The sequence below is a fragment of the Antechinus flavipes genome, chromosome 2 (genome assembly GCF_016432865.1).
Source record: "Antechinus flavipes isolate AdamAnt ecotype Samford, QLD, Australia chromosome 2, AdamAnt_v2, whole genome shotgun sequence".
In the NCBI taxonomy this organism is placed as follows: Eukaryota; Metazoa; Chordata; class Mammalia; order Dasyuromorphia; family Dasyuridae; genus Antechinus; species Antechinus flavipes.
This window is the reverse complement of record NC_067399.1, coordinates 578,070,613-578,096,678: the sequence shown is the minus strand read 5'-3', so window position 1 is coordinate 578,096,678 and position 26,066 is coordinate 578,070,613. Positions and strand designations below refer to the sequence as shown.

The window sequence follows — 26,066 nt, the reverse complement described above, 5'->3', positions numbered from 1 at the left end:
TAAGTTTGAAGATTTAAGTGCTTTATTACCCTTAAAGCACTTTCAGGTATTATTATGTCAATGACTTCCAGACATATTTCCAATTTTGGCCTCTCTCCCAAATTCTAGTCCTACTTTTTTTGGGGGTGTGGCAAGATAGAAGCCATTTGAGTTGAACCCAATGTCACATTGCTACTAAATATCTGAAGCCAGATCTAAATTCAGGTTTTTCTGACTCCAGGGTGCTCTATCTACTGGATCACCTAGTCCTACTTTCTAATTCCCTGAATCACCTTGACTCTGACTTCCACTTATATCTTCCAAAGAAACATACCAGATTTCTGAACCCAAGAACTCCTGGGAGAAGTAGTAACCTCCTATACAAATGCCCAGCTTGACTTCCAGATTGGGTCCTGTAACCAGAAGTGAAGGGAGAAATCCAGGGGGATGAGGCTCTAGTTCACCACAACTAGCCACTCAGAACAATTGCCATTGATAGAAAAGAAGCTTTGGGATTAGTAACAGCTCTAAACTACTGTTCTTGCTTGCAGTTTAGGCCTGGCAGCCATTCTTGTTGCTGAGAAGCAATTCTGGTGGAGATGTGATCTGGCAAATGCTTCTGAAGAACTTTACCTTCTCAGCAGCCAAAGGTATGTCTTTCAAGAAAAGACAGTCCCTAACCCAATCATATGGCACAATATCAGAACAGATAAGATTTTATCAATGGAAATTACATTGAAGAAGATGTATTACTACAGATTTTGCCACAGTATTCTACGGACTACTGGGCCTTTCCATCTGTAAGCACTTTGAGCACTGGGACTGTTTTCTTTGTGGTTAGAAAAGTTAGAAAAGTTTTGTATAAGTGTTCAATGTGCATTCATTCATTCATTCTGGGACTATTGTAGTGGCTTCTTAACTTGTTCCCTTTTTCTATTCTAATCCATTCAATAAACCATCACCAGATTACTCTTCTTAAAGCACTGCTTTGAAGTCTTTTGGAGGAGAAGTTTTTTTTTTTTTTTAATTTTATTTAGTAATTTAAAAGGGTTAAAATATCTAATGGCATTATAGAATATTTACTATTATAAAATTTTAAGTCACAGTTTCTAGAATTTAAATTACTTCCTTGCTCATACATTTTCCAAAAGTCTTCAATGGCTTCTCCTTGACTAAGATAAAGATCAAATGATTTTACCTGTATCATCAATTGTCTCCCTGAATCCACTTTGTGCATTCCTGACTCTTTTCTCATTCTGTCTATTCCTTCACCAGGAATATCTTTGTATTGCCTCCCTTCTACACTTTTTTATTTGTAGAAATTTTGTCCATTCTTCAAGGCCCAATTCAAATGCCAACTCCCCAATCAAAAATGTTCTCTCCCTCCTCTGAATTTCTACAGTCTTTTATTTGAGCCATTCATATGACATTGTTCTGTATTATAGTTACTTGTATGCTCATCTTACTTTTTTTCCCTTTGAAAGTAGCAAGAGTATTGGAAGAGTATAGAAGACCTGGATTCAAATACTGGCTCGTCACTTAAGTGGTTGTGTGACTGTTCTTTAGTTTCCTTATCTATAAAATGGGGATAATAATATATTACCTATCTTACAGGGCTTCTGTGAAAAAAGTGATTTTGCAAACCTCATAGTACTATAAAAATATGACTTTATTTTTCACATCTAGATTGTGAGCTTCTTAAAAGCTTTGTAGCTTGTATTTCTGCTTCTCTCCACCTCCTACTCCCCTGGATGTAATATAGCATATATTCAATAAATGTTGGATGGATGACTGAATAAAGAGGTTTTCTGGGAAATGAGATAACTCCTTTCCTAGCTAATCGGGTGGATAGCTGAGCTCATTCATTCCATGTTTATTTCAAGAAATCTATACTGGGTTTTAAGGGGAATTACTTTGAAACAAGACTTCAGACACTTCTCTTAAGAGCTTTTTGGCATAGTTGGAGTGACAAACTAGCTAAGAAACAAGGCAGGACGATATGAAACTAATTAGCCCAACTGGGTTAAAGAGTAGGCAGTATCCGAACCAAAGCTCAAGTGGAAAAAAAAGGTGCATCTTTAGGCTCTATATCTGTCCTTGGTTTGCTGGGGGAGGAGGGTAGTAGAGGTATACAGAATGGAGTAAGCGAGAGCTTGGGGAAATGAGTTGAGGAAGAGTGGAGGGAGGAGAGAGTGACAGTGAAAGGAGGAAAGAGGTGGGGGTGATTTGGTACCTCAGTCCAGCATCTGTCTCCCGGGTTTTGTTGCTTTAGTGGAGGCACCCCAGATCCCTAAGCCGAGATTTCTCTGTGCAGCTCGGGTCATTTTTACGCGGGGCCCAGCCTGGGGACGAGAGGGGGAGGGACAGCGGCAGGTGACGGGAGCCCACGGGGCTATAAATAGGGGTAAGAGCGTCACTTGGCCGGTCCGGAGCGGGACAGGGACTGGATAGGGGCTGCGGGCGCAGGCACTGGGCAGGGCGGGGCAGGGCAGGGCAGGGCAAGGCAAGGCAAGGCAGAGAGAAGGGAGCCATCGGGAGTCGGAGCTTGAGCCAGAGCCGTCGAGGAGCCGCTATGGGGTCCCACAGGCCTCCGAGCCGTGTGTGGAGCTCCGGCCTCCGGGGAGGGGTAGGCACGGACGGCGAGGACGACGGGCCCGTGTGGACTCCCAGCCCGGCCAGTCGCAACTACCTACTCAGCGTGAGGCCCGAGATCAGGTGCGAGCCGAGGCCTTTGGGCTCAGGGTAGGGGGGGAAGGAGGAGCGGGGATTGAATTGAGGAGAGGGAGCAGGGAAGGGTGGTGGTGTCCCGAGTTCACAATCCCAGGCCATCCCGAGGAGAGACTCCACTGTCACTGGAGGGCAGGGTGGGGTTTGTGGGTACTGGGAAGAGGGGGAAGGGACAATTTGCTCCTGGAGAGCGTTTGGGTGCTGGGTGGGACAGGGGCTATGTTTAAAGGAGGGACTGGGAAAGGGAAGGGACGGGTGAGGTCGACGAGATGGAGGGTAACTCCACTGCATCCCTCTTCCCCCGGGGAAAGGGAAAGAAAAGGAAAGAGAGGAGGCAAAACGGAAATTTGTTAGGTGTTGCTGCCCCGGGGTGCAGAGCTGGGGCTTGTGGTGACCCGCCAGAAATCAGGAAGGCTCCCAGTCTGATTTTAGCCCTAGAGATTCGGGGAGGGAAAGGGAGGGAACGGAGCGAGGGGGGAAATACTGAAGTATCCTATTCCATTGAGGGATTTTGAGGACTTCGGGGATTCTAAAAGAACCAACTCTCGGAATCTGCTGTAGTCAGCCCTAGGATCCCAGAAGGAATCCGAGGGGCCCCCAGATAGATCCCAGTATAGGCCATTAATTCTCAGTAAAAATAAGTCCTTCGCGGAGAGAATGAGACAGGGTGGGGGTGGGATAGGGTACTTGCTTTAAAATAATTTCAGGGGAAGGCCTGGGAGGCTTCGAGCTTGGTGCCTTAAATTCCTTTTGTCAAGAGCCAAAGCTCTTCATTCCACAGAGATAAAACTTCTAGAGCTGGGGGGGGGAGGGGAAGGGGGGAGAGAGAGGGAAGGGGGAAAGGAGGTGGGGAAAGAAGGGGAGAAAGGGAGGGGGAGAGGAAAAGGAGGGGGAGAAAGGAAGGCAGAATAAAAGTGGGGAAGGGGGGAGAACCGCCAATGACTGCATTCACACTGAAGCTAAAGGAGTGGTAAATTTTGGAGGAGTCAGTTTTTACTGAATGGAAAAAGGAGAGGGATGAAGACACTGCACCTAATGGGAGAGGGAATGAAGCAGGTTATAACTAAGGGAATGAACATCCAAATGTTTGGGGACCATTCTTGGCTTTTTAATTAGTTTCTCAAGGGGAAGTATAACCTGTTTATTATTCTGCTTCTGTTTTGTCTGGGAGCCTTTTCAAGGAAAGATAAACAGACCTGGGACAGGAGATGCTCCCAGAGCTGCTTTGAGAGGCTGGGGCAAAATTTAGGATTCAGAATAAGAGTAGGTCCTGACTGATAGGATGATGAGGAGCCAGGACTGGGGTTCCCTTTTGGGACTGAAGGATTGATTATTCTGTTAGAAATAATCAGTCTTGTTTAATGTGGAAGGGAGGTGAGAGAGAGGATCTACTGACCAGACTTTTTGTTACTCTCTCCTCATGATCCTCCATATTTTAAGCAAAATCAATCATATTAGACTTAGGGAAAAGTCGGAGGAACACAGGAGTACATATGCAGATGGAAAAACCTACAGCTAGAAATAGATAGACAACAACACAAACACATTATGATACAGACATAGAGGCATGAGTCCTTTCTAAAAAAGATCCCTTCCTCCCCCAACTCTGGAGTAATTTTTCAAAAGGAAATCAGGTTGGACATTGAATTAGACTAGCTATTTTGACTCTGGAATCGTGCCCATTTTTGACCTCGGAAACTAAGTGAACTATACAGGAGACAATACCACCATTACAGAATTCTCTAGGGATATATTTTCCCCTGAAAACAGAATAAAGGAGCAGATAATGGGCAACAAGGACATTCAAGAAAAAGTCCACTATGTTTCCCATTTGACAGGATCAGTAGTATTGACCTTGGCGCTGGAGAAGTTCAGATGTAACCGGAACCAGTTTCTGTACAAAACCTGACGAATGGTGTCACATGTCAAGAGTACGGGCTGAGAGTTGGTGTTTGGGACTAAGTTAGATATGACTGAGCCCTGCCTGCCAAGACAAACTCCCCCCTCCCTCCTGACCACTGGCTTTCAGGAAAAACTAGAGTCAAATCTGGATGCTCATTACAGACTCTGGTGAAGCTAGCTCTTTTGCAAACCCAGAGTTTAACATTCTTGTCCTGGTGACCTGTCTGTGCTATGGCTGGATGCTCTGGTTTTTGTCAGAACCAGTGAGAAAAGGGAGAAGATGTATAAAAATAATAATGATGAATACAATGATCTAGCAGCTAGCATTTGTATGGTGCTTTATGATTTGCACAGCACTACATAATTTATACCATTTGATACTCATGAACTCTGGATGATGGGGTACCATTTTTCATATGTGGAAACTGAGGCTCAGATAGGTTAAGTGACTTACCAGGATTACACAGCTAGTAAATGTTTCCAAAAAGATTTGAACTCAGACCTTCTTAACTCCAAGTCTACATTGCACTATCTGTAACATAGAACGGGTTACCAATTCAAATTAGAGAGACTAGAGGAATTAAGAGAAAAGAGGAATATCAGTGGAATTACTACAAGGAATGTCATGAGAGTACGAGAATAACTCTTTGCATCTCCTTAGCTGGTATCACTAGGCTTTCTGCTCTCTTCCCCCAGCCCCTTCCCTGGGACATAACTTCTTCTAGTTCTGTTCTACAAAAGGTAATATCTGCTTATGAAGAGCCACAATAGACTACAAGGTAGCAGAATAGCTGTTGCTCAATCTGAGACAACCATTAGTCATTCAATAAGCAAATATTTATTGAGTGTCTAAATGTATAAGATACCATGTCTGTAACAGCTGGAATATACAGAAGAAGGAAGCAGGAGGAAGGGAATAGTAGTATCATAGAGCTTATAGTGGCTGCTCACTGGGGTTTTGTTCAATTCTACTGTGGCACTCAGAGAGAGGGGAAATTCTTTAGAGACAACTTTTCAAAGTTGTATTCTGAACGTGGAGTATGGGCACTCAGAATACTGAGGAGCCTTTTCCTTTTAAAAATATTTAGTTATTTTTAAATAAAATTTTACATCCTCTCTCTCATCTACCTCCACTAAAACAAACCCTTGTAACTAATATGTACAAACAAAAAAATTCCTATATTTGCCATGTTCAAAAATATATGTTTCATTCTGCATCTTGAGCCCAACACCTTCTCCAAAGAGACTTTTCTAGCTCAGGGCTCTGACTTAGCCATTGTTTCCTGCCTGTTTAACTTCCAGTTATCCTGAAAGGCAATGATAGGCATGCAAAATAGCAAGGCTCAGTCTGGAAAATATTAAGAATCTTCAGATGCTGTAAGCACCTAAACCTGAGGTTAGTGAAAAAGAAGACTTTCAGTAAGCCAGTTCCTAACTTTTTTGTGTGCTATAGATCCCATCTGGCAATCTGGTGAAGCTTACATACTCCTTCTCAGAATAATGTTTTAAAATTCACAAAAGAAAATACTCAGGGTTACGGAGGAAATCAAAGTTTAATGAAAATAGATGTATGATTTCTTTCCCATCCCAATTCATGAATCCACTGAAATCTAACTATAGACTCCAGATTAAGAATTTCTGGTACCATGTATCAAATGTACCATGCAATCCAAATCTTAGAGTCAAGATATAATTCACATTTTTTCTGACTGGTCCAGTTCTGTGATTGTCAGGTGAGAAATTCTAAGTCATTTCTGAGAAGGGTATGACCTGGAAAAGAGTTTGACCTATAGTTTGTATAGAGTGGGTCAGGCTAAGAGGTTGTAGTAGGAAGCTTTTTTACTTTGCCTGTGGAGGTGGGGGATGAGGGGAAAGGGAGGGAAGGCTCTTACCCAAGAGTCTATCTGAGGACAGTTGCTGACGCAGTCTGAAGTCCTAACTAAGGGGTCCGGCTGTTGTCAGGTAATGGAACATCTGAGTTGATTGTCTTTACAAGAACGCTGAGAATCCTAGGACCATTACTGGCAGGCTGGCTTGGGCCTAGTTCCCTCACTGTCAGCCGACTGCATTTTTCTCTTTATGGCCATTCTTGGAACTCTTGGGGCTTAGTGAAGAATTTTTTTTTCCCACTGGCTATTCTGGGGATGGAGAACCAGAGGAGACAGAGGCTGATTTCAAGAATACTAGTACATGAGCCACAGGGAACCAGAAGTTTCGATTAAGGCACAGATTCTGTCCCCTTCTGGCTGGTGGATTCTAGTCATACAGCTATCTCAGGATATATTCTTTTAAATTCACCAAAGAGGACTGTCACAAAATTGCAATGGCTAGAATGCTAGGCTTGGAGTCAGGAAGACTGAATTTGAATTCTTCCTCAAACACTAGCAATGATTTCTCAACTGTAAAGTGTTCATACTGATGGTGTTTACCTCACAGGGTTGCTGCCATATGTGAAAACCTTTGAAAACCTTAAAGCATTATATAAATATCCAACAGGCATCCAACAGTACATCATTAGGTTGCCTTATCTGTGGATAGAAATGCAAACCAAGCTGTGAGTCAAAGTTTTGAGGGCATCAACATCCCCAGTTCTAAACCTGTAAGTATGATGTAGTAGGTGAAAAAATGACAACCTGGATTAGGAGTTAGAGAATTTGGGATGAATTATGGCTCTACTCCCTACTTATTGGTATGATGGAGGGCAGGTCATTTACTGCTCTGGACCTCAGTTTCCTTATTTGTAAAATGAGAAAATGAAAAAAAAATCACTGGATTAGATCATCTATAAAGTCTCTTCCAGTCTATTATATCTGATAAAAATGAAGGTGGAGAAGGCAGGATGAAGAAGATATTGCTTGAATTAGGAGGTGGACTAAAGGGCGCAGATCCCAAGCAGGACAAGATGAAAGTTGCTAGGGACAATGGACTCAACTTCTCATGTCCCAAGCCACCCTGTACACACAGTGGCTTTAGAATCAAGACTGAAGTGAGCATCAGTCCCTGGCTACTTCTTCCTTCTCAGCTCAGATGCTTCCTTGTGCCAGGGGGATTCTTCCTCCTTTTCTCTTTTATTTTTGGCAATAGAAGCTACCAACCCTGTAAGTGACTCCATATTCTGTCCCTGACTTGCAGCTAATCCTGAATGGTATATCTTTCTGGTGGACTTTCATTCAGTCAAAACAGAAATATTGCTATGGAAGATACTAAATACCTAGACTTTCAGGGTTGTATAGGACCTGAGTAAGTAGAAAGAAGAAAGAAGAGAAGCATAAATATTGAGGTGGAAGCCAGCAAGAGATCTTCCTGATATCTCATATATGGAGATATCTCCAGTATAGAGATCTGTCTGGGTAGATCATCAGGACATTTTGGAAACTCATAGGAAATGAGGTTAGATTAGTTTGGTGCCAGATCACAGAAAGTCCTTAAGGCCAGGAAAAGGAGTTTAGAGGTAAAAGATGGTGTTAACAACAGCTACTGTAAATTTTCTGAGCAGAGATATGATGAGATGATTTAAAAAAAAATCAGAAGTAAGTATGATCTTTGTTGGTTGGATTGGGTGGGGGAGAGAGGGGAGAGAGGGAGGGGGGAGCAAAGATGTTCTTGCATTAAGAAAAGATGAGAGCCTGATGGTGGTAGTAGTTAATGGGAGTGAAGAGAGAAAAGATGATTAAGAAAGAACTTTAGATGCAAATCTGGGAAGGATTAGGTGATTGCAGACAATGAAGGAGAAGGATGAGTTAAGGAAGAGTTCATGGTTTTTAGTATGACTACAACTTTAGAAAGGGGCAGCTAGGTGGGTGTAGTAGATATCAATGGCTTGGAGTCAGGAAGACTCATCTTCTTGAGTTTAAATCTGGCCTCAGACACTTACTAGCTATGTGACCCTGTGCTGGTCATTCAATCTTATTTGCCTCAGTTTCCCCATCTGCAAAATGAGTTAGAGAAGGAAATTGCAGGTCAATCCAATATTTCTTTGCCAAGAAAACCCCAAATAGAGTCATAAAGAAATGAATATGATTGAACAACAATAACAACAAAACTTAGGATGAGTGGGAGAATTAACCAACATTAAATAAGAGGTGCTAATGTTGTGAGAAAGATGAACTTAATTTAATATTTGAAATGATGGCAATGATGGGATAGCCAAGTGAGACTATTTTAGAGATAGGGATCCAGAGATTGAGTAAGAAGTTCAGGATAAGAGATAAGATGTGAGAATTACCTTTCACATTAGTGTATCATTGTTGAATAAGATCTATAGAAAAAAATTAGAAGACTGATGTTTAAGCCTTGGTGGATATTTATAATTAGAGGATCGAAGAGAAAGAGAAGCAATTGATATCTATATATAAGTATATATAGATATATATCTATATATAGTTAAAAAGCTAAAAAGGACTAAGGAAAACCAAAATCAGGAAAGCGAAGTGAGGGTCTATGTGGAGAAGGTAAAGGAAGAATGATAATCCATAATATAAAATGCAGTAGAAAGTTCAAGAAGAATGAGGATTGAGGGGAAAATGGTCATTGAATTTATCAAGAAGATCATCTGTGAGCTTCCTGAGAAAAGTTTTGAGTCGGTAGTGGGTACAGAAGACAAGTTTACAATGGGCAAGTGTTGAGAAAATGAAGGTAGCCAGCGTAGACTTTTCATAGAGAAATTTGTAAGTGTACAGGAAAGAAAGAGAATGGTAGCCAGCAAGATCAAAAAGATTTTTAAGCTGGAGACCTATGCAGGATAGAAAGAAAGAAATGAAAGATTTTGGAGAGGGAGGGGATAAGGGTGAGAACAAGGCCCCTTAGGAATTGAGGAGAGACAGGATTTTGTGGAATTCACTCAGATTTCTGGATTGGTTTCCTCATTTGGAAAGTGAGGTCAGAGGAGATGATTTCTAATATCTTTTCTGGTTCTTAATTCTTATGATCCTATGACATAGGGATTAAATGGGATACATATCTTTCTCTGTGATTAGAGGACAGGGCAAAGGATGTGGACAGGGACAAAAGTGGTGAGATAATGGTAGTTGAGAATACTTTGAACACAGAGTCTTGATCTTTTCAATGAAATTGAAGATTTGAAGTCATTTGCTATTACTCTACTTAGATCTCTGTGAATTATTAATCCTTAGGAATACCCAGAGACCTAGCCTATTTGTACATCTCACTTTTTTTGAATTTTTCCTTTGTCTTCCTTGAGAAGGAAAGATTCTGACAACCAGCCAGAATCACTGGGGAGAAGGGAGCCATCTGGTACAGTGTTAAAGTTGATGGAGCAGGGCATCTTGTGGTTCCTGCTGGATTAACCGCTTTCATTTTTTCCTTTTTTCCAACTCTCCCAGCTGGTTTGGGTTGTGCCACTTCTTTAACCATTTAACATTGTTACTATAATGGGTGTTCTCAAAACCAACTTGCCCCCTGTTCTCAGGGAATGGTGTGGAAGCTTTACCTTTGGTGGGAGGTGTCTCTGGTTGGGTACTGCTTCCTTAACCAGGGACCTTGGGTAGATGGAGTGTGGCTTCCATTCTACATATCAAGGACACACATGAACTGGTCATATATTTCTTACAATCCTGGAGGGTGGAGGGATGCTGCATCCAATGGGATATGTCTTTCTCAAAGAGTGGCCCCTAAGTGGATTCCTGCCTAACCTCATTTCCTGGATTCTGCTGCTAACGAGCTCTTGATTTCAGGGATGTTGCTGTCGGGCAAAGGGGCTGCTTGCTAACTCAAGCAAGCCGACTAAGACAGCTGGACCCTTTTAATAGAAAGCCTGTCCAGTGCCAGATGGCAGGTGATTAATACTCTCGACTGTTGTTGACTTCACCTCCTCTCCATGCTTTTCTGCCTAATGGTTCTGTTTGCTGTTTCTGCTTAGCTTATCAAGCAACCGGTTCTCTCACCCCAGCTCTGGAAGGTAAACTCATATTGCATTAAATTTCTCTGATCACCCTTTTTCTTGGGCCTATGCACTGGAGTTGCCTTTGGGTGAATGCTTGGACACTAACTAGACTGCATGGGGTGAAAAGGGAGGGATGCTTGGGGAGGAAAGGAAAGGAAATAGGGTTGGGGGAGAGTGCTCACATGAGCCTGGCTCTTCTTGTACAGTCTAGATTTGACTCTTGCATGACTTACTTTTGAGGGGTGGAGGGACTAAGGATCAAACTGACCATAGATGAATCCTTAAATGTCTGGAGCAGCCTGTCTAAAGGGAAGGGAAATTTCTTTCTAAAATTACCATTGAAAGAAAATGAGGACCATCAGCCAATGGCCCAATCACTTTCTTATTGTCCTAGGATTTTCTAGCTGAAAAGGAAATATTTGTTTCCCTAGTTCTATCTTTTCCTGCTCCTTCCCTTTGCTTCATATCTACTCTTCCAAATCTGAGATCTCCCTCTCTGATCTGGTTGAGCTGCCTGGTATGGTCAGAGATGACAATCTTTCCTGTCCTCTTCCCACCCCTTGGGTATAATCCCAGACTGGAAGATTTATGAAGAACTGGCCAAAGTCCCTTTACTTAATGAGAGAAAATCTTTTGGACAGCTAATACAAGAAAGGTTTTTCTTAAATATATCTTAAAATATACCATGGTAGAGAGTATAATTTGTAAGATCTTAACCTTCCTGGGCCTCAGTTCCATCATCCATAGAATGAAAAGATCGAACTAAATATCCTCAAAAGTTTCTCCTGGCTATTAACTAATTTAGGTGGTAAAGGACTACAATGCTGGATATGGATTCAGGAAGACCTGAGTTCAAATTTTAGCTTAGATACTTCCTAGCTGTGTGATCCTGGCCAAGTCAAATAACCTATCAGTTTCCTTAATTGGGAATAGTAACAGGACCTCCCTCCCAAGGCTATACTGAGGATAAATTTAATAGTATTTGTCAAAATATTTTACAAATCTTCAAGTTACATATACATGCTAATTACTACTACTATTATTATTATGATTTGTGATTTGATAACATGGCATGAATCTGAACATCACCATAAAATGTGTGATTCAGTTTCTTTTTGATTTAACAATTTCCTCCAGTTGTTCCTACTGCCAATGGGGAGGCAGTTGTCATCCTTACTCACATATATTAAGGAAAGTAAGGTCCCTATAAGCACCCTTTCCAATATTTGCTTATGAGTGTTGAGATGGAGCATGAATATGCCTTCATCCTATTTCTGAGCAGTTTTGAAGGTGAGGGAGTGAAGTTTTAGGAACAGAGTGGAAATAGCCTGTAGGAACTGAGTGATAATATTTGGTATAAGGCAATATCTTAGATCTTTCTCTATTCCCTATTTAAAAACTGCAAATTGCAAGAAGAATTCCATGTTTTTCAAGCTGACTTACTTCTGATTTTTTTCATTTAAAATTTTTCAATTCCTCCAAAATTTATCCCTCTCCCCCACAGTTAGTCCTGGGGACCCCAGGTTTGGAAGGTTGAGCCATTGATTTTGAACAAAGGCAATCAAACCAACAGATATTCATTAGGTACCTATGGTGTGTAAACCACCCTATTAAGTGCTATGAATATACTTTAATTTTTTTTCAAACCCATACTTCTAGGGAACACTGAACATGAAAACTCCCTTTACAAATTCCAAGCTGTCATTCTTTTGCAATTTGGAACCTTAGAGGATCATTTCAGAACACCGAGAGGCGTTTAGGGACTCTTCCAAGGGTCACACATCTGGAATATGTCTGAAGTGGATCTTGAACAAAGGTCTTTCTCCTGATCTTGGGTCTGTTCTGGCCATTGTACCATACCTTCTCTTGATTATTTTTGAAATCCCGAAATCTTCATAACTTTTTTTTTCTTTCTTACTATTCAACTATCTTTGAAGAGGGAATTTGGTATCGTGACTAGAGTCAAAACCAGCCTTAAAGCCAGGAGGATCTGAGTTTCAGTCCTATCATGATACATATTGGTTGTAGGACTTTAAGTCACTCAGCCTCTAGGTGTTCCAGCCAACTCTCTAAATTGCAGAGAAAATGCTAGCCTGGATTAGAAGAGGGGAGTCATCTTACCTGGAAATTCTCTATGCAAATGAAACCACAGGTCCCATTCCCATCAATCCTCTTATCCATGGCTGAGAAATCTCTCTCTCTTAATTAACTGAATAGTTCTAGTCTCAGAAGATGAGGGTGAGGTTTAGAGAAAAGATGACATTTCAGATTTGAATTATGATTATAGTAGAATATAGGGTCTGAGTGTTACAGTTGGATGGATGAGATTTTGATGAGGTTGTGGAACTGCTCAATCCAGATCTCTTTTTACAATAGAAGTGTACTCTAGTTGTGTCTTCAGTTGTTTAGGAGAGTATCAGCCTGTTAGATCTTCCCTTATGTTATGGTGCTAGGCAATTTGGGGAAATGAATAAAAGCATTTCATGAAGGTGAGCATTTTCTGCTCATAGTGGGTCATTATAGATCATTCTCAGAATTATTACTAGGGATTTTTGCTTCGGGGGCAAGCACCAGAAACTATATCCAGGGCCCAGATTTTTGTTAGGGTGGGTGGAAGAAGGCATTGGGGTTGTGGGTGGAGAGAGAAGCTTACCCCAGTACCATCTGTTAGCTTCCCATTTGGACTATTTATTTTTGCTAACTAGGTCCTAATTGCTCGTTTCTATAGTGCTGAAAGGCTATGGGTACTTTCAGTATTTGTTCCAGACAAAGCCCAAGTTGCCTAACCCGAGATACAGACATACCCAAGTACATTCCATATCTAAATGGCTTTGTAAGAAGAAGAGAAAAAGCTTATTGAGGCCAGTGAGCTTATTGAGAATGAGATTTGGGGGAAGATTTTAGAAGGAGGGCCTGTGTAGTTTCACTGAATCTGAAGCATGGAGGGCTGTGAACACGAGTAACTCCCTTGTCTATTATTAACTCTGTGCTATCTCTCTAGAAAAGGCTGCTACGTGCTCTTCTCCTGGTATTTGCATCTCTGTGGAGAAAACAGGGCTAAGCCAGGGCACCTACCTTTCTCTGACTTCAGAAATCTTGATTTTTCCATAGAGATTCTTCCAGTTGTGTCCTTTCTTCCTTCCTTTTTAGTAATATTCACCCCAAATCTACACTGGCCTTGAGAATGAATAGAAAATATTCCTAAATTCTCAGTAAGACATGGCTATGTGGGTCTTGTTTGTGCCCTCCTTCCCTAACTATCCCCTTCATCTGCACTAAAGAAGGTGACGCTGTGAATAAATACATTTTCCCCCAGGCCCCCAGTCTTCTCTTCCTAAGAATTTCATCCCCAAGGGTCAACCACTCCCAATGATTCATCTCCCACATAACTGTTACTTTTGCTTTCCCTGGAGTCTCTGCACTTAGTGGGAAGAAATCATTGGGGGAGGAGAGCATTGGCAGAGCTGTGCAGATCACAATCACTGTTGTGTGGGTGTGCTTCACGAGTGGGAATGCACTTTTTTATTTGTTGATCTGTGAAACACGAGTGTGTCTATGGAGTTATATAAAAATGAGTGGAATCTCTGCCCTTTGGTTACTCTTGGTGTGGGGAAGTGCCTGTGAATTTGGGAAGATGCACAGCAGATCTGTTCATAGGGAACCAAATCTCTCATCTTTTACAGGGAGGAATCTTCTTACTGGAAATTCTCAGCTCCCAACATGCAATTGATTTGACAGTCCTAAGACTCCTTTGAGTTTCAAGCCCTGTTTATGTTTTGTGATGGGTGGCACGAGCCCCAGAGTATTCTGTGGGAATCAATTATCTGCAAGTACATAGACTTGTAAGCTCTGGAAGGGATTTGCATATCCTCTGGCTTAGTAAATGTTTGTTGAATTGAATTCCCACCCAGCTTGGTGACCCTGCCTGGGCTCAAATGCAATTAAAAGAAATCTCTTTTCTGGATGTTGGAGGAACTTACAAAAATTCTGTCAGCTGTCCAAATGTGGGGGCCTATACCCTTGCTGCTTGGCTGATTTGGTCTTTCCTCCAGCTGCCCCCAAAGGCAAGGGCTTTGGGAGCCAGATTAAGATCTGGCAAGCACAATCAGTATCCTAAGAAGGGCAGCTGGTGACTTTCCTGTTCGGTGATTTGTAGGTAGGGTGACCATCTTTTCCAGATGTAGAAGCTGATAAAAGATTTTTTTAAAATTAAAATCCTCATAAAAATCTAAGATTTTTGATTGTAATAGTCAGGAGCTAAATAGAAGGCCAAATATCCCTGGGATGCTGTTTAGTTAGAAAATGGTCCTGAAGTCTGCGGAGCAGGTAACCCAGGGCCACCTGGGATTGCTTTGCCTGGCTTTCTCCCAGGGACAATGCTTTGAAGTCCAGAGATTGCTCTGCTTTGGGAAGTATGACCTTTTTGCCCCCTGCATCTACATTTCTTGTAGACTGGTAGTTAAGCTTTCAAGGCCTAAAGAGGAGCATTGGAAGGAAGAAACACCCATCCCTTCTCCGTGGGCAACTCTGGGGACTGTCCGATATTTATGTCCTCTCCCCTGCATGAGCTTCCTGGACCGTGCTCTTCTTTGGAGGCTGCACCAAGAGGCTGATGTGATCACCAGTGGGTGGTGGGCAGAGGTATTTGAGGAAAGCCCCAATAATGCCAGATTACATATGGAAATAATGGGCCTTCTGATTATCTGCCAGACAGTCACAGTGTATAGAATAACCATTAGAAAGTGTCTGATGGCCAGCCAGGAGCCGAGTCAGCTTTCAGGGCATCTGATGCTTCCAAAGGGGTAGTGGCCTGCAGGGTGTTGTTTGGAAGGAATGTCACAGGAGCAGAGATTTAATCTGTAGGGGCTTGTAGGCAGGGGTGATGTGTTTTCTAGGGAGAGGAGGGAGGAGCTGCTCTGACGACTTCTTTGCCTTCCCAGGAGCACCTTCTGCTCCATCATTGCCCAGCTGACCGAGGAGACCCAGCCCCTGTTTGAGACCACCCTCAAGTCCAGGGCTGTGTCCACAGACTGTGACGCCAGGTTCACTTGCGTTGTCACAGGTAAGGATGCCTTTTGGGACTATCTTGTGCCAGTCACCAGAGACTTCAGGTTAGAAATAATGTGACTAGCAGCCATGGTGACAAGTAGATGGATGTGTCTGCTCGCTTGATCTATCCTTGCTGAAAGTCTGCTTTGACTGGTGGCTCCAACTTCCCCCATTTTTTTCTTCCCCTCCATGATGTACTTTCCTTATCTCCTTTTAGGGCTCAGAATCTCAGTAGTTCCTCCCTTCTTTGCATATCTGTTCTCAAGCAGGAAAGGATAGGAGAACCATAATAACAATGAGAGAGCACATTCATATAACAGTTTTTAGAGGTAGAATCTTTTTACATATTTTCTGCCATATCCTTCACATTTGAGTCAGGGCAAATTTTATATTCATTTTACAGATTAGGAAACTGAAGCTCAGAAAGGCAAGAGCCATTTAATAAGTGGTATAGCCATGGCTTAGACTTCAGTCTTCTGTCTTCACTGGCCATTGCTCTTTCTCCTATTCCACATTGCTTCACTCCTTCATAGAATGGTAAAACTGAAAGGAGATCTTGAAAAGATCACTGCATCCATGTTATTCATTTTTACAAAAGAGGCAATGGGAACTTAGTATGTTGTTAATTTCAAGAATGATATCATTTATACAATTTATATTTATGTAATATTGCAAGATTTACAAAGTATTACACATGCATTATCTCATTTGATCCTCATTTATCACTGTTTTATAGTTGAGAAAACTGAGTCTCAGGGAGGTTATGACATGTAGCATTGGAGACCCAATTTAAATCCAATTTATTCCTGACTCCAAGTCTATTGCTTTCCTCACTACACTATACTGCAAACTCTTTCCTAGTTGTATTTACATTTTAACAAGTCTTAAGCCAAAGGAATCAATCTCTAACTGTGGAATTTCAAACATCAGGAAGCTGGAGGGAAAAGTATTTGCAGAGCAAAGGGGTGTTTTCTGGTATTCTTGAAATCATGTTACAGGGGTGGTTGCTTACTTCCCTCATGCTGAAGACTAGTTTGTTCTGTGCATATGTCTATGTGGAAATACTTTTGCCAAAATGCCTGTATTCATGTGCCTGTGTCCTGGTATGTCTGTTCCCAATTGTCAGCTGTTTTGTAGAGGTAGTGTGTGTGTGTGTATGTGTGTGTGTGTGTGTGTGTGTGTGTGTGTGTGTGTGCAAGCATCCCTGATTTTACAGAATTCCAGCATTTGCTCAGCACTAGTGTCATTGTGGTGTTAAGGACCATATGTTATATAGGCATGTTTAGGTCAGGAGAATTCAGATGTGATTTAATTTAACAAATATTATATGGGATCATATAAAATATGAGGCACTGTGCTAGACTCCAGGGCTATAGCGAAAAAAAAAAAAAAAAGAGTCCCTTCCCTCAGGAAGCCTACATTCTCTTATTTTTAAGTTATGTTAATAAACGAAGGAGAGGAAAATTGGATGGAGAGAGAATGCTAACCACTGAGGTGGGGGAGGAGCCAGCAATGGCTTAGCAGAGGAGGAGGACTTGCACTAGAGTTGGATCTTGAGAGAAACTTTCTAAGAGGTAGAGATGAGGTGAGAGTAAATTACAGAAATGGGAAATGGTTTGTATCAACACACAGAGATGAGAGATGGAGAGTTGAAACAGAAGACTTGTTTGTAGTCCATTTTATTTGGAATGCAACTGAATTCAGATAATTTCTCAGGGACTGCTAATTCAGGGGTCCAGGGAAAGCCCCTTTCTCTATCAAACCTCCAGATGGAGTAGGATTGATCTTGATGGAGAAAAATCTGTACAGGCAAAAGAGAATTGCATGCTGGGATCTGGAACACTATTCATCCTAAATAGGACTCTTTATGAGAGCTGACCATTCTCTTTAGTCAGTGGAGTCTATTTGCCGTCTAGACAAATACTATGTGTATTAGTGAAGGCTATGCAATATAGGATTCAAAACCCTACTGTCTACTGGAATCTCACCTTCTCAGCAGAGCAGGGCTGGACATAGAGCTAGTAAGAAATCTGGGCAAACGATTTAACAGGATCTGACAGGAGAAGTTGCTCCCGTTCCCTTCTCCTTAGAGGAACCTCTTGCTTGAGAAGACAGCCTAACAAGTAGAAAGGACTGGGCACCTTTCAGATCAGATCAGAGCACCATCAAAGAAAAGTTTTAAAATTGTAGCCCTGGATTTTTCAGGCCTAGAGTTTATCTTGTTCATCTCCAAAGGGGCAGAAACAATGTAATATATGAAAGAGTTTTGCTACAAAGTAGCGACTTTCTCAGGGCTTCCATGCAAGGGGAAGAGGAAAGGAGAAGGAACGAAGAGGTGTGTGTAACTTTTATTTTTAATACCATAAAATATATCTGTCCAGGTCAAACAAGTATTTATTTAATGAAAAGTCAAATTGCATATGCTGCTTCTTGTAGACACAATTTTCAAATGTTGCCTGGCGTACAAAAATATCATTTCCTGGGTCTAGTCACTGTGATGGTACAGTGACTGCCAGAACCACAGGTGCTTAGAAGAAAGATACAATTTATTCCCAACATAATTTCTTCCATTATCCTGAGCACAGATTTATTTGTTGGATTAAGGCCACTGTTATTTAGGTAGGCTTCCTGTGGCTTTCACTCCCTTTCCTCATGATGCTTTGGTCTTCTCTCTTTCGGATTCCCCCAGAGTTGACTGAGGACTCCATCAGAAGTATTCCTATGCATACTGCTGTATCCTCTCTGCAAATCTGGGGGAGGCAATTTAGAAATAAGGAAGTGGGATCAAGAAAAGTCTAAAAGTTCACTGTGGCTGGAGTAGATTTGGGAAAACAAAAGCATTACCAAAGGCTTTAGGTCTTTAGTTGAGATGGTTCTTTTTTTTTTTTTTTTTTTTTTTAAATTTTATTTAATAATAACTTTATATTGACAGAATCCATGCCAGGGTAATTTTTTTTTACAACATTAAAACTTGCACTCGCTTCTGTTCCGATTTTTTGCCTCCCTGCCTCTACCCCCTCCCCTAGATGGCAAGCAGTCCTATATATGTTGCAGTATATCCTAGATACAATATATGTTTGCAGAACCGAACAGTTCTCTTGTTGCACAGGGAGAATTGGATTCAGAAGGTAAAAATAACCCAGGAAGAACATAAAAAATGCAAATAGTTCACATTCGTTTCCCAGTGTTCTTTCTTTGGGTGTAGCTGCTTCTGTCCATCATTTATCAATTGAAACCCAGTTAAGTCTCTTTGTCAAAGAAATCCACTTCTATCAGAATACATCCTTATACAATATCGTTGTCGAAGTGTATAATGATCTCCTGGTTCTGCTCATTTCACTTAGCATCAGTTCATGTAAGTCTCAGTTGAGATGGTTCTAAACCCAACTAGACTTCCAGATTCACCACAGAGCAGAACTAGACTTACATCTCTATGTTCTTCTATCAAGGCTTTGAATTTACAATCCAAGCATGACTAAACCATGGCTGGATCTCAATTAGCTCTTATTTGCTAGTCTCATTTTTCTTCTGTTCAATAGGATCACAATCCTAAAAGTCCAAAGTCTTGTGTGAATATATACCTAGCATGGATATCTCCTATCTATGAGGCAGGAGTCCTACAATCTGCATTACTAAGAAATTTAGAGGTCATCTAGTCCAACCTTCTATCCTGTGTCTGGATCCTCTAACATCTCTGACAGGTAGTCCCCTAGCCTGTGCTTGGATATTCTTAGTACCAGTGAGCTCAGTACCTCACAAAGCCCCTGGCTGTTCTCATTATTTGATGTCTCTAGTCCTCCGTAAATTCTTTCTTGTGTTGAGTCCAAATTTGCCTTCCTTTAAAAAAATTTTTTTTATTATTATTTATTATTTTTTTAATTAAATTTTTTTTACTTTTTTTTTTTTTTTTACTTTTTAAAATTTTTTATTTTTACAAATTTGCCTTCCTGTGAGTTTCCATTACTGGCCCCATTTCTCCCCTCCCTTGTTAAGAATACAAGTTCCTTGAAAGTAGGAGTTGCTTTGTATATGCTTTTGTATCCTCAATGCCTAGAACAGGGCCTTGTGTTGTTATAATGGATGTTTTTCCATTGATTGATCCCAGCTTAAATCTGCTTTCTACAGAAAGCCATTTCTCTTGATTATCTCCTGTAAATATTGCTTATTTGTACATAATTGTTTGCATGTTGTCATCCACATTGGATGGGTAGCCCCATGAGGGCAGGTTCTGTTTCTGCCTTTCTGTGTACACCATTCACCTAGCACAGTGCCTGACAAATGGTAGGTCCTTACCAAGTGGAGAAAAACAAACTGAGCCAAATCCTTTTTCCACGAGGCAGCCCCTCAGATATTTGGAGATATCATGTCCCTCCTAAGCTAAGGTGATAACACGGAGAGATGAAATAGATAGTCTGTGCTATCAGAGCTATTCTGCTCAGGGAGCTATGAGTGTCCATGAGGATACAGCTAAATGAATCCATATCTTGGGGGAGTGTATGTCTTCCTTGGCAGAGTTGAAAATAACTTGGTGATTAAGTCAAATTTCTTTCTGGGAGAACATTTCCTCAAGTCCTTGAGTTGTTTTGCAGGTCTGAGCTCCTGACCTTTCCCTGCCTGTTTGCATTAGCACCACAATATGGTATCCAGGCCCTGAAACTGGCAGGTTCTAAGTTCCCTAAACTTCCTGCTGCTGAGAGCTTCCTCCAGCTGTCAGGCCTCTCAGCTGATCCCTGTGGGAATCTGGGTTGGGAGGTACATCATGGGACAGGGAGGCATGGACCCAGCCCCTCAGACTGGTGAGATCATTCCACAGGATGGCTGAGGACATTTGTGGTCCCTGGCATTTATCAGATGCACACAGATGCAATGATGTAACTGGGGGCTTTTAGCTCAGTGGAAACATGGGGCTCACTTTACGACTGGGGCTGTATGGGGAGAGTGCCAGGGTTGTTCTAGATCCATTTTTATCTCCCATTTCTGCCCTAGTTAGGTCCCAAGACAGTATCCCCTAGTCAGTTTAACTTGGCATTTATCAAGGGCCTACTATGTGCCAGGCATGGGTCCCTAAAACGTGCTTTATGCTTCTTGCCTCTGTACCTCTGTTCATGCTGTTCCTTCTACTGACATACCATCTTTCTCAGCTCAGCCTGTCAAAATTCTGCGCAACTTTAAAGACTTAAATGCTATCTTCTCTCTGAAATTTACCCAAATTCTCCATGATACCCTGCCCTCCACTTCAACTCCTGGGCTGAAAAATTTCTCTTCTCTGAACCAGAGAGTACTTTGTTTATAGACCTCCTAGACCTCCCAGCATTTATTGGCATTGCTATGTAATTCAATTTCTTGTATATTTGCTGTATCTGTCTCATAAGTTTTTTTCAGGGCAGATGTAGTATTTATATAGTCTTCTTTTTTTTTTTTTTATTAAATCTTTTTATTTGCAAAACATATAGAGAGATAATTTTTCAGCATTGACCCTTGCAAAACCTTGTGTTCCAAATTTTCCCCTCCTTCCCCCTATCTCCTTCCCTAGATGGCAGATAATCCAAATACATGTTAACTATGTTAAAACATATTCTTCTTTGAATCTCTTCCAGCACCTAGAACTGTTGTATATTTAATTCAATAAACATTTATAAAATCTCTACTACGTGTCAGATACTATCCTAAAGCATATATTAAGTGCTCATAGAAGAAATTAGTATGTTTAACATTTATGATCTCCAACAAGACATGCCTTAGGTAGGAAGTCTGTTAAAGACACTGGAGGGTGAGGGTAGTGACTGAGTAAGAAGACAGAGCCAAAGCCCAAATGATGGTACAATTGCTGTTTGGAAACGTAGAGCTAGCTGGACTTGATGTATTACTCCTGTTAGTCTATGTATGGAGAGAATGAATGTGGCCGATCTCTTGAGCTGCAGTGGGCTATTGCTATTGGGTGTCTGCACCAAGTTCAACATTCATCCCATGAGTCCCTGGGAGCGGGAGGTAGGACCAGATTGCCATAGAAGGGGCAGCTGTCAATGTCAGAACAACCTGCTACAATATTGATCAGTGATGGGGTTGGGATGGTGAGCATCCTTTATATTTCTAGCCTGGAAGAAACAAATAGAAAACAAATTTTTTATGTAATCTTGGGCAAGTCCCTTCAGAGAACCAAAAAAACCCTTCCTAGACCTTAAATTTTCTCATCTGTAAAATTAGTTGGGTAGAACTGATAGATCACTAAGGTGCCTCCTAATTCTGTGATTCTATGATTTAATAGACTAATATAGACAGAAGGATACTAAATAAAGCATATTGGTTCTAGTGATTTCTTCTGAGATCTTGTATAAATCACTTTTTTCCTCTGGGCCTCAGTTTCTCCATCTGTAAAATGAAGAGGTCAGGCTTAAAGGCCTCTAAAGTCTTTCTGTTTTACTATGACCATATGATTGACCCACTCCACTCTTGCCAGTTTACAGAAGATCAGGTACTGGGGGAAAAGACTAGGTTTCAGTGGTCAGAGATGCTTCTTCTAGTTTCTTCAGCCTGAGGTTCTAGGAGTCTCCTTCTTAGAGGCAACTAGGTGATAGGAAGACCTATCACTTGTGTGAATCTGCGCAAGTCACTTGACCTCTACCTCAGTTTTCTCATCTATAAAATGGAAATAATAGCATTGTACCTCTTAAGAGTTTTTGTGACGATAAATGAAATGTATGTAAAGCTCTCTGAAAACCTTACAATGATAAATAAAAGCTAGTTATTGTTATTAGTAAAGCCCGCCCAACCCTCCTTCTCTGCCTTGGCAAGATTGAGCTTCTAAACAATAGCATAATCCAGTAATCTTTGGATAAGTAGCCAGCTCTCTCTACTCAGGTGATTGATAAGTATCTTGGGAGCCTATTACTGGGAGTATTCTTCATGTTCCCAGATGATTTGGAATTGCTCTTTTATAATAGTGTCCCACTTCCTCCCCAGGATACCCAGAGCCCGAGGTGACGTGGTATAAAGATGATGAAGAGCTGGACCGGTACTGTGGCTTGCCAAAATATGAGATTTCTCAACAGGGGAATCGGCATATCCTACAGCTGTACAAGTGAGTGGGGGTGAGAATGGGTGGGCCACTCTCTTCACAGATGTGGAGGAGGGAAACAAATACATTTGTGCTGTTGTGGATATGGTGGGAGGTAGCTTTGTGTCAATCACTGAAGGGGACAATCCTAAGTGATATTTGAGCCCAGTGGAGGTTGGAGGAAGCTATGGATTTGCCCTTCTCAGAAAAGAATGGAGTGGGGAAGGGCTGAGAGGTCTTATTACACCCTAACCCTCATGAAAGCTATAGTTTTAGGGCCGTCTGGCCTGTAGGAGAGGAAAGACTCACGGCCCAAAGCAACAGGGGAGGTGCATTTATTTGTCCAGGATCCATCTCTTCCTTGGGAGTCAAGAATCCTGGCTGCTTTGGTGCTAAGACTGTCATTTTCTATTTACCCCAGATTCCAGGACAAAAGCTTAAAGGATGTAATTCTAGTAAAGATTATTTGGTCTAACACTCTCATTTTACAGATGGGAAAACTGAGACCCAGGGAGATTATATGACTTCACAGAATCTCAAGAGTTGGATGGTAGTCCAGGGGTTATATATAGCTCAGTCTACTTGACCAAGAATTCCCCCTACAGTATTCTTGACAAATGATCATCCAGCCTTTGCTGAAAGGTCTCTAGGGAGGGGGAACCCACTACTTTCTGAGATAGTCCATTGCATTTGGGGGGAATCTTTCTAATTACAATATATTTTTTCCTTTTATCAAACCTAAATCTGTCTTTCTGCAATTTCTGCCTTATTCTTCTCTCTGAAGTCAAAAGAGATAGATCTAATTCTCGAAAGAAAATAGCACTTCAAATATTGGAGGCAGTGACTATGTTGCTCCCAAGTCTTCTCTAAGGCTAACCACTGCCTTGGTCTGGAAGCACTCAAGCTTACTGTTGTCTTTCTTAAAATATGGTACCCACCTCTGGATGTATTGCTTCAACTGGTCTGTCAAGAAAAGAGTGCAATAGGGCTCCCCTTTGCTCTGGGCCCCATCCCTCTCTCAATGCAGTCTCAGATTGCATTAGCTCTTTGAGGGGCTGCCATGCTATCTTGCCTGAGGTCACACAGTCAGTGCTCTCTTAGGTCATTGTGCCTGAGTTTTGAGCTTTTCTAACTCCATATCCATTGCTTTTTCCATTATACCTCACTGTTTTAAAGGTGTTGAATGTTCTTCATGTCTTTGAGGTCCTCAGTAACTAAGATTAAACTAAACGCAGATACTGGGCATCACGTAAATGAAGGGTCATAGGATAATAGATCCAACCTTCTAGTTTTGGAAATCAGGAAATTGAGAGCAAGAGAAACTATGTGATTTGCTCAAAGTGATGTAAGTGGGAAATGGCAAAACCAGGATTCTAATCTAACTCCTTTGGAACTTGGCGTCAAACTGCTTCCATCTAACACCTTTGGATCTTGGTTTGCTCCTCTGCAAAATGAGAGGGTTGAGCTAGATGATTTAGGAATCTCTTCCAGTTCTTTGTAATCCCCTGATCCTAAGTCCAAATCCAGCATTCTTTCCATTGTTATCTTTTGTCCTCTTAGAGAGCTTATTTCAGCTGGGGTGATTGGTATGACTGCCTTTTCTCTAGGGCTGCTCTTTATCTCATTCCCTTTCTTTTAAGTGCTTTGAAACAGAAGAACAAGGTACCATGTTCAGAGCTCTGGACTCTCAGGAAGGAGAGTTGACTTCATCGGATTATGGAATGTTAGAACTTTAAGGGATGATTGTAGACGTTTAGTCAAAAAAAAAAATCTATTTTTTTTCCCTCTTGCCCATTTCCTACCATTAAAAAAAGAAAAAGGAAAAATAACCCTTATAATAAGTCAAGAAAAGTAAATTCTCACATTATCCATGTGTAAAAATATATCTCTTGTTCTGCATCTTGAGTTTATTCTACCAAAATGCAGGAAACAATACAGTGGTATTCTGGCAAATGTTTAACAATTAGCTCTCCAGGGAGAGAAATGTACCCATAACAGACTTTTAAGTTTAATCTGCATATTAATATTTTTTCTGTCACTTTCTTAAATCTAGACAATCAATAAAAATAATAAATCAAACCCTGATCTGCAGTGTTTTCTCATTTCCTAAGTGTAAATGCTTACACTGAGAATTTAACCTCATTATCTATCCTCTGGATAGATCATTGCATTGATCAGTTCTTAAATCTTTAAAAATCATTCATCTTTAGAATGCTGTTATCGTATGAATCATTCTCTCATTTCTACTTAATTTGCTCTTCAGCACTTCATAAAGTCTTCTGAGGTTTCTCTGAACCCCATCCCTTTTATTATTTCTTATACATCAGCAATTATCTGTAAATCCATATATCATCATTTCTTCAGCCCTCCCACCAAAATTTATAGGCATTTTCATTTCTGCTTTTGTTTTTTGCTTTTTGCTGAGGCATAGGGTTGAGTGACTTTCCCAGGGTCACACAGCTAGAGCATTTTAATTTTTAATTCTTTAGTACTACCAAAAGAGTTATCATAAATCTTTTTTGTATATACATATAAGTCCTTTTTGTCTTTCTTTGGAGTATGGGCTCAGTAGCAATATTGTTGCCGCATATTATAGATGAAAAAGCTGAAACCCTAAATGCTCAAGTGATTTGGCCAAATAAACAAGCTAGGACAAGGACCCAAGTGTCTTTTTTTTTTTTTTTAAATTTTTAAATAACTTTTTATTGACAGAACCCATGCCAGGGTAGTTTTTTACAACATTATCCCTTGCACTCACTTCTGTTCTGATTTTTCCCCTTCCTTCCTCCACCCCTTCCCCCAGATGGCAAGCAGTCCTATACATGTTAAATAGGTTACAGTATATCCTAGATACAATATATGTGTGCAGAACTGAACAGTTCTCTTGTTGCACAGGAAGAGTTGGATTCAGAAGGTATAAATAACCCAGGAAGAAAAACAAAAATGCAAGCAGTTTAAATTCATTTCCCAGTGTTTTTTCTTGGACCCAAGTGTCTTGATGCCAGCCTAGAATTTTGCTCACTGCACCATAGTGCCTGCTTTTTATCATGTTCAATACTGTGTTTCAGAGTTTTATAACTACACAAATCAGAGGCTTCATAATTTCTGTAACTCACTTCTGAGCATTAGGTAATCCATGCGTCAGGAACTCCTTGCTACTGAGACCACTCTCAGAACTGCCATAGTTCCCTGGGGGCTATAGGGAGAGGAGAACTTGGGGATGGAAGAATGGAGAGACCTAACCCAGCTGGGAAGACTTTACTCTAGAGAGGAGAGATGAACCCCCAGAATGAGGGAGATACTAATCCTGCATCCCAGGATTTGTGATTGCAGCTAGGGTGCCACAAGAAGGGTTCGGACCCTTAGGAAATACTTATATAGATAAGTCATTTTCCCCTAGAGCTTCTTCTGTGGGCTCTTTGCTCTTGTAGGGGACTCTCCTGAGACCCACCT

The 26,066-nt window shown here is 41.2% G+C and overlaps 1 protein-coding gene across 2 annotated transcripts in view; it reads left to right on the top strand.

Annotated features, from left to right (window-relative positions):
* The first annotated feature begins 2,464 nt into the window (after window positions 1-2,464).
* Window positions 2,465-26,066, top strand: part of ALPK3 (alpha kinase 3) — a 44,135-nt gene continuing 20,533 nt past the window's right edge. Inside the window, exons 1-4 of one of the 2 annotated variants that reach the window (XM_051981208.1) lie at window positions 2,465-2,694; window positions 10,487-10,525; window positions 15,451-15,572; window positions 22,520-22,637. In XM_051981208.1, the coding sequence (XP_051837168.1) occupies window positions 2,552-2,694; window positions 10,487-10,525; window positions 15,451-15,572; window positions 22,520-22,637 (422 nt within the window). In that variant the 5' untranslated portion in view covers window positions 2,465-2,551. The remainder of the gene's footprint in view (window positions 2,695-10,486; window positions 10,526-15,450; window positions 15,573-22,519; window positions 22,638-26,066) is intronic. The other variant, XM_051981209.1, reaches the window with a different exon arrangement.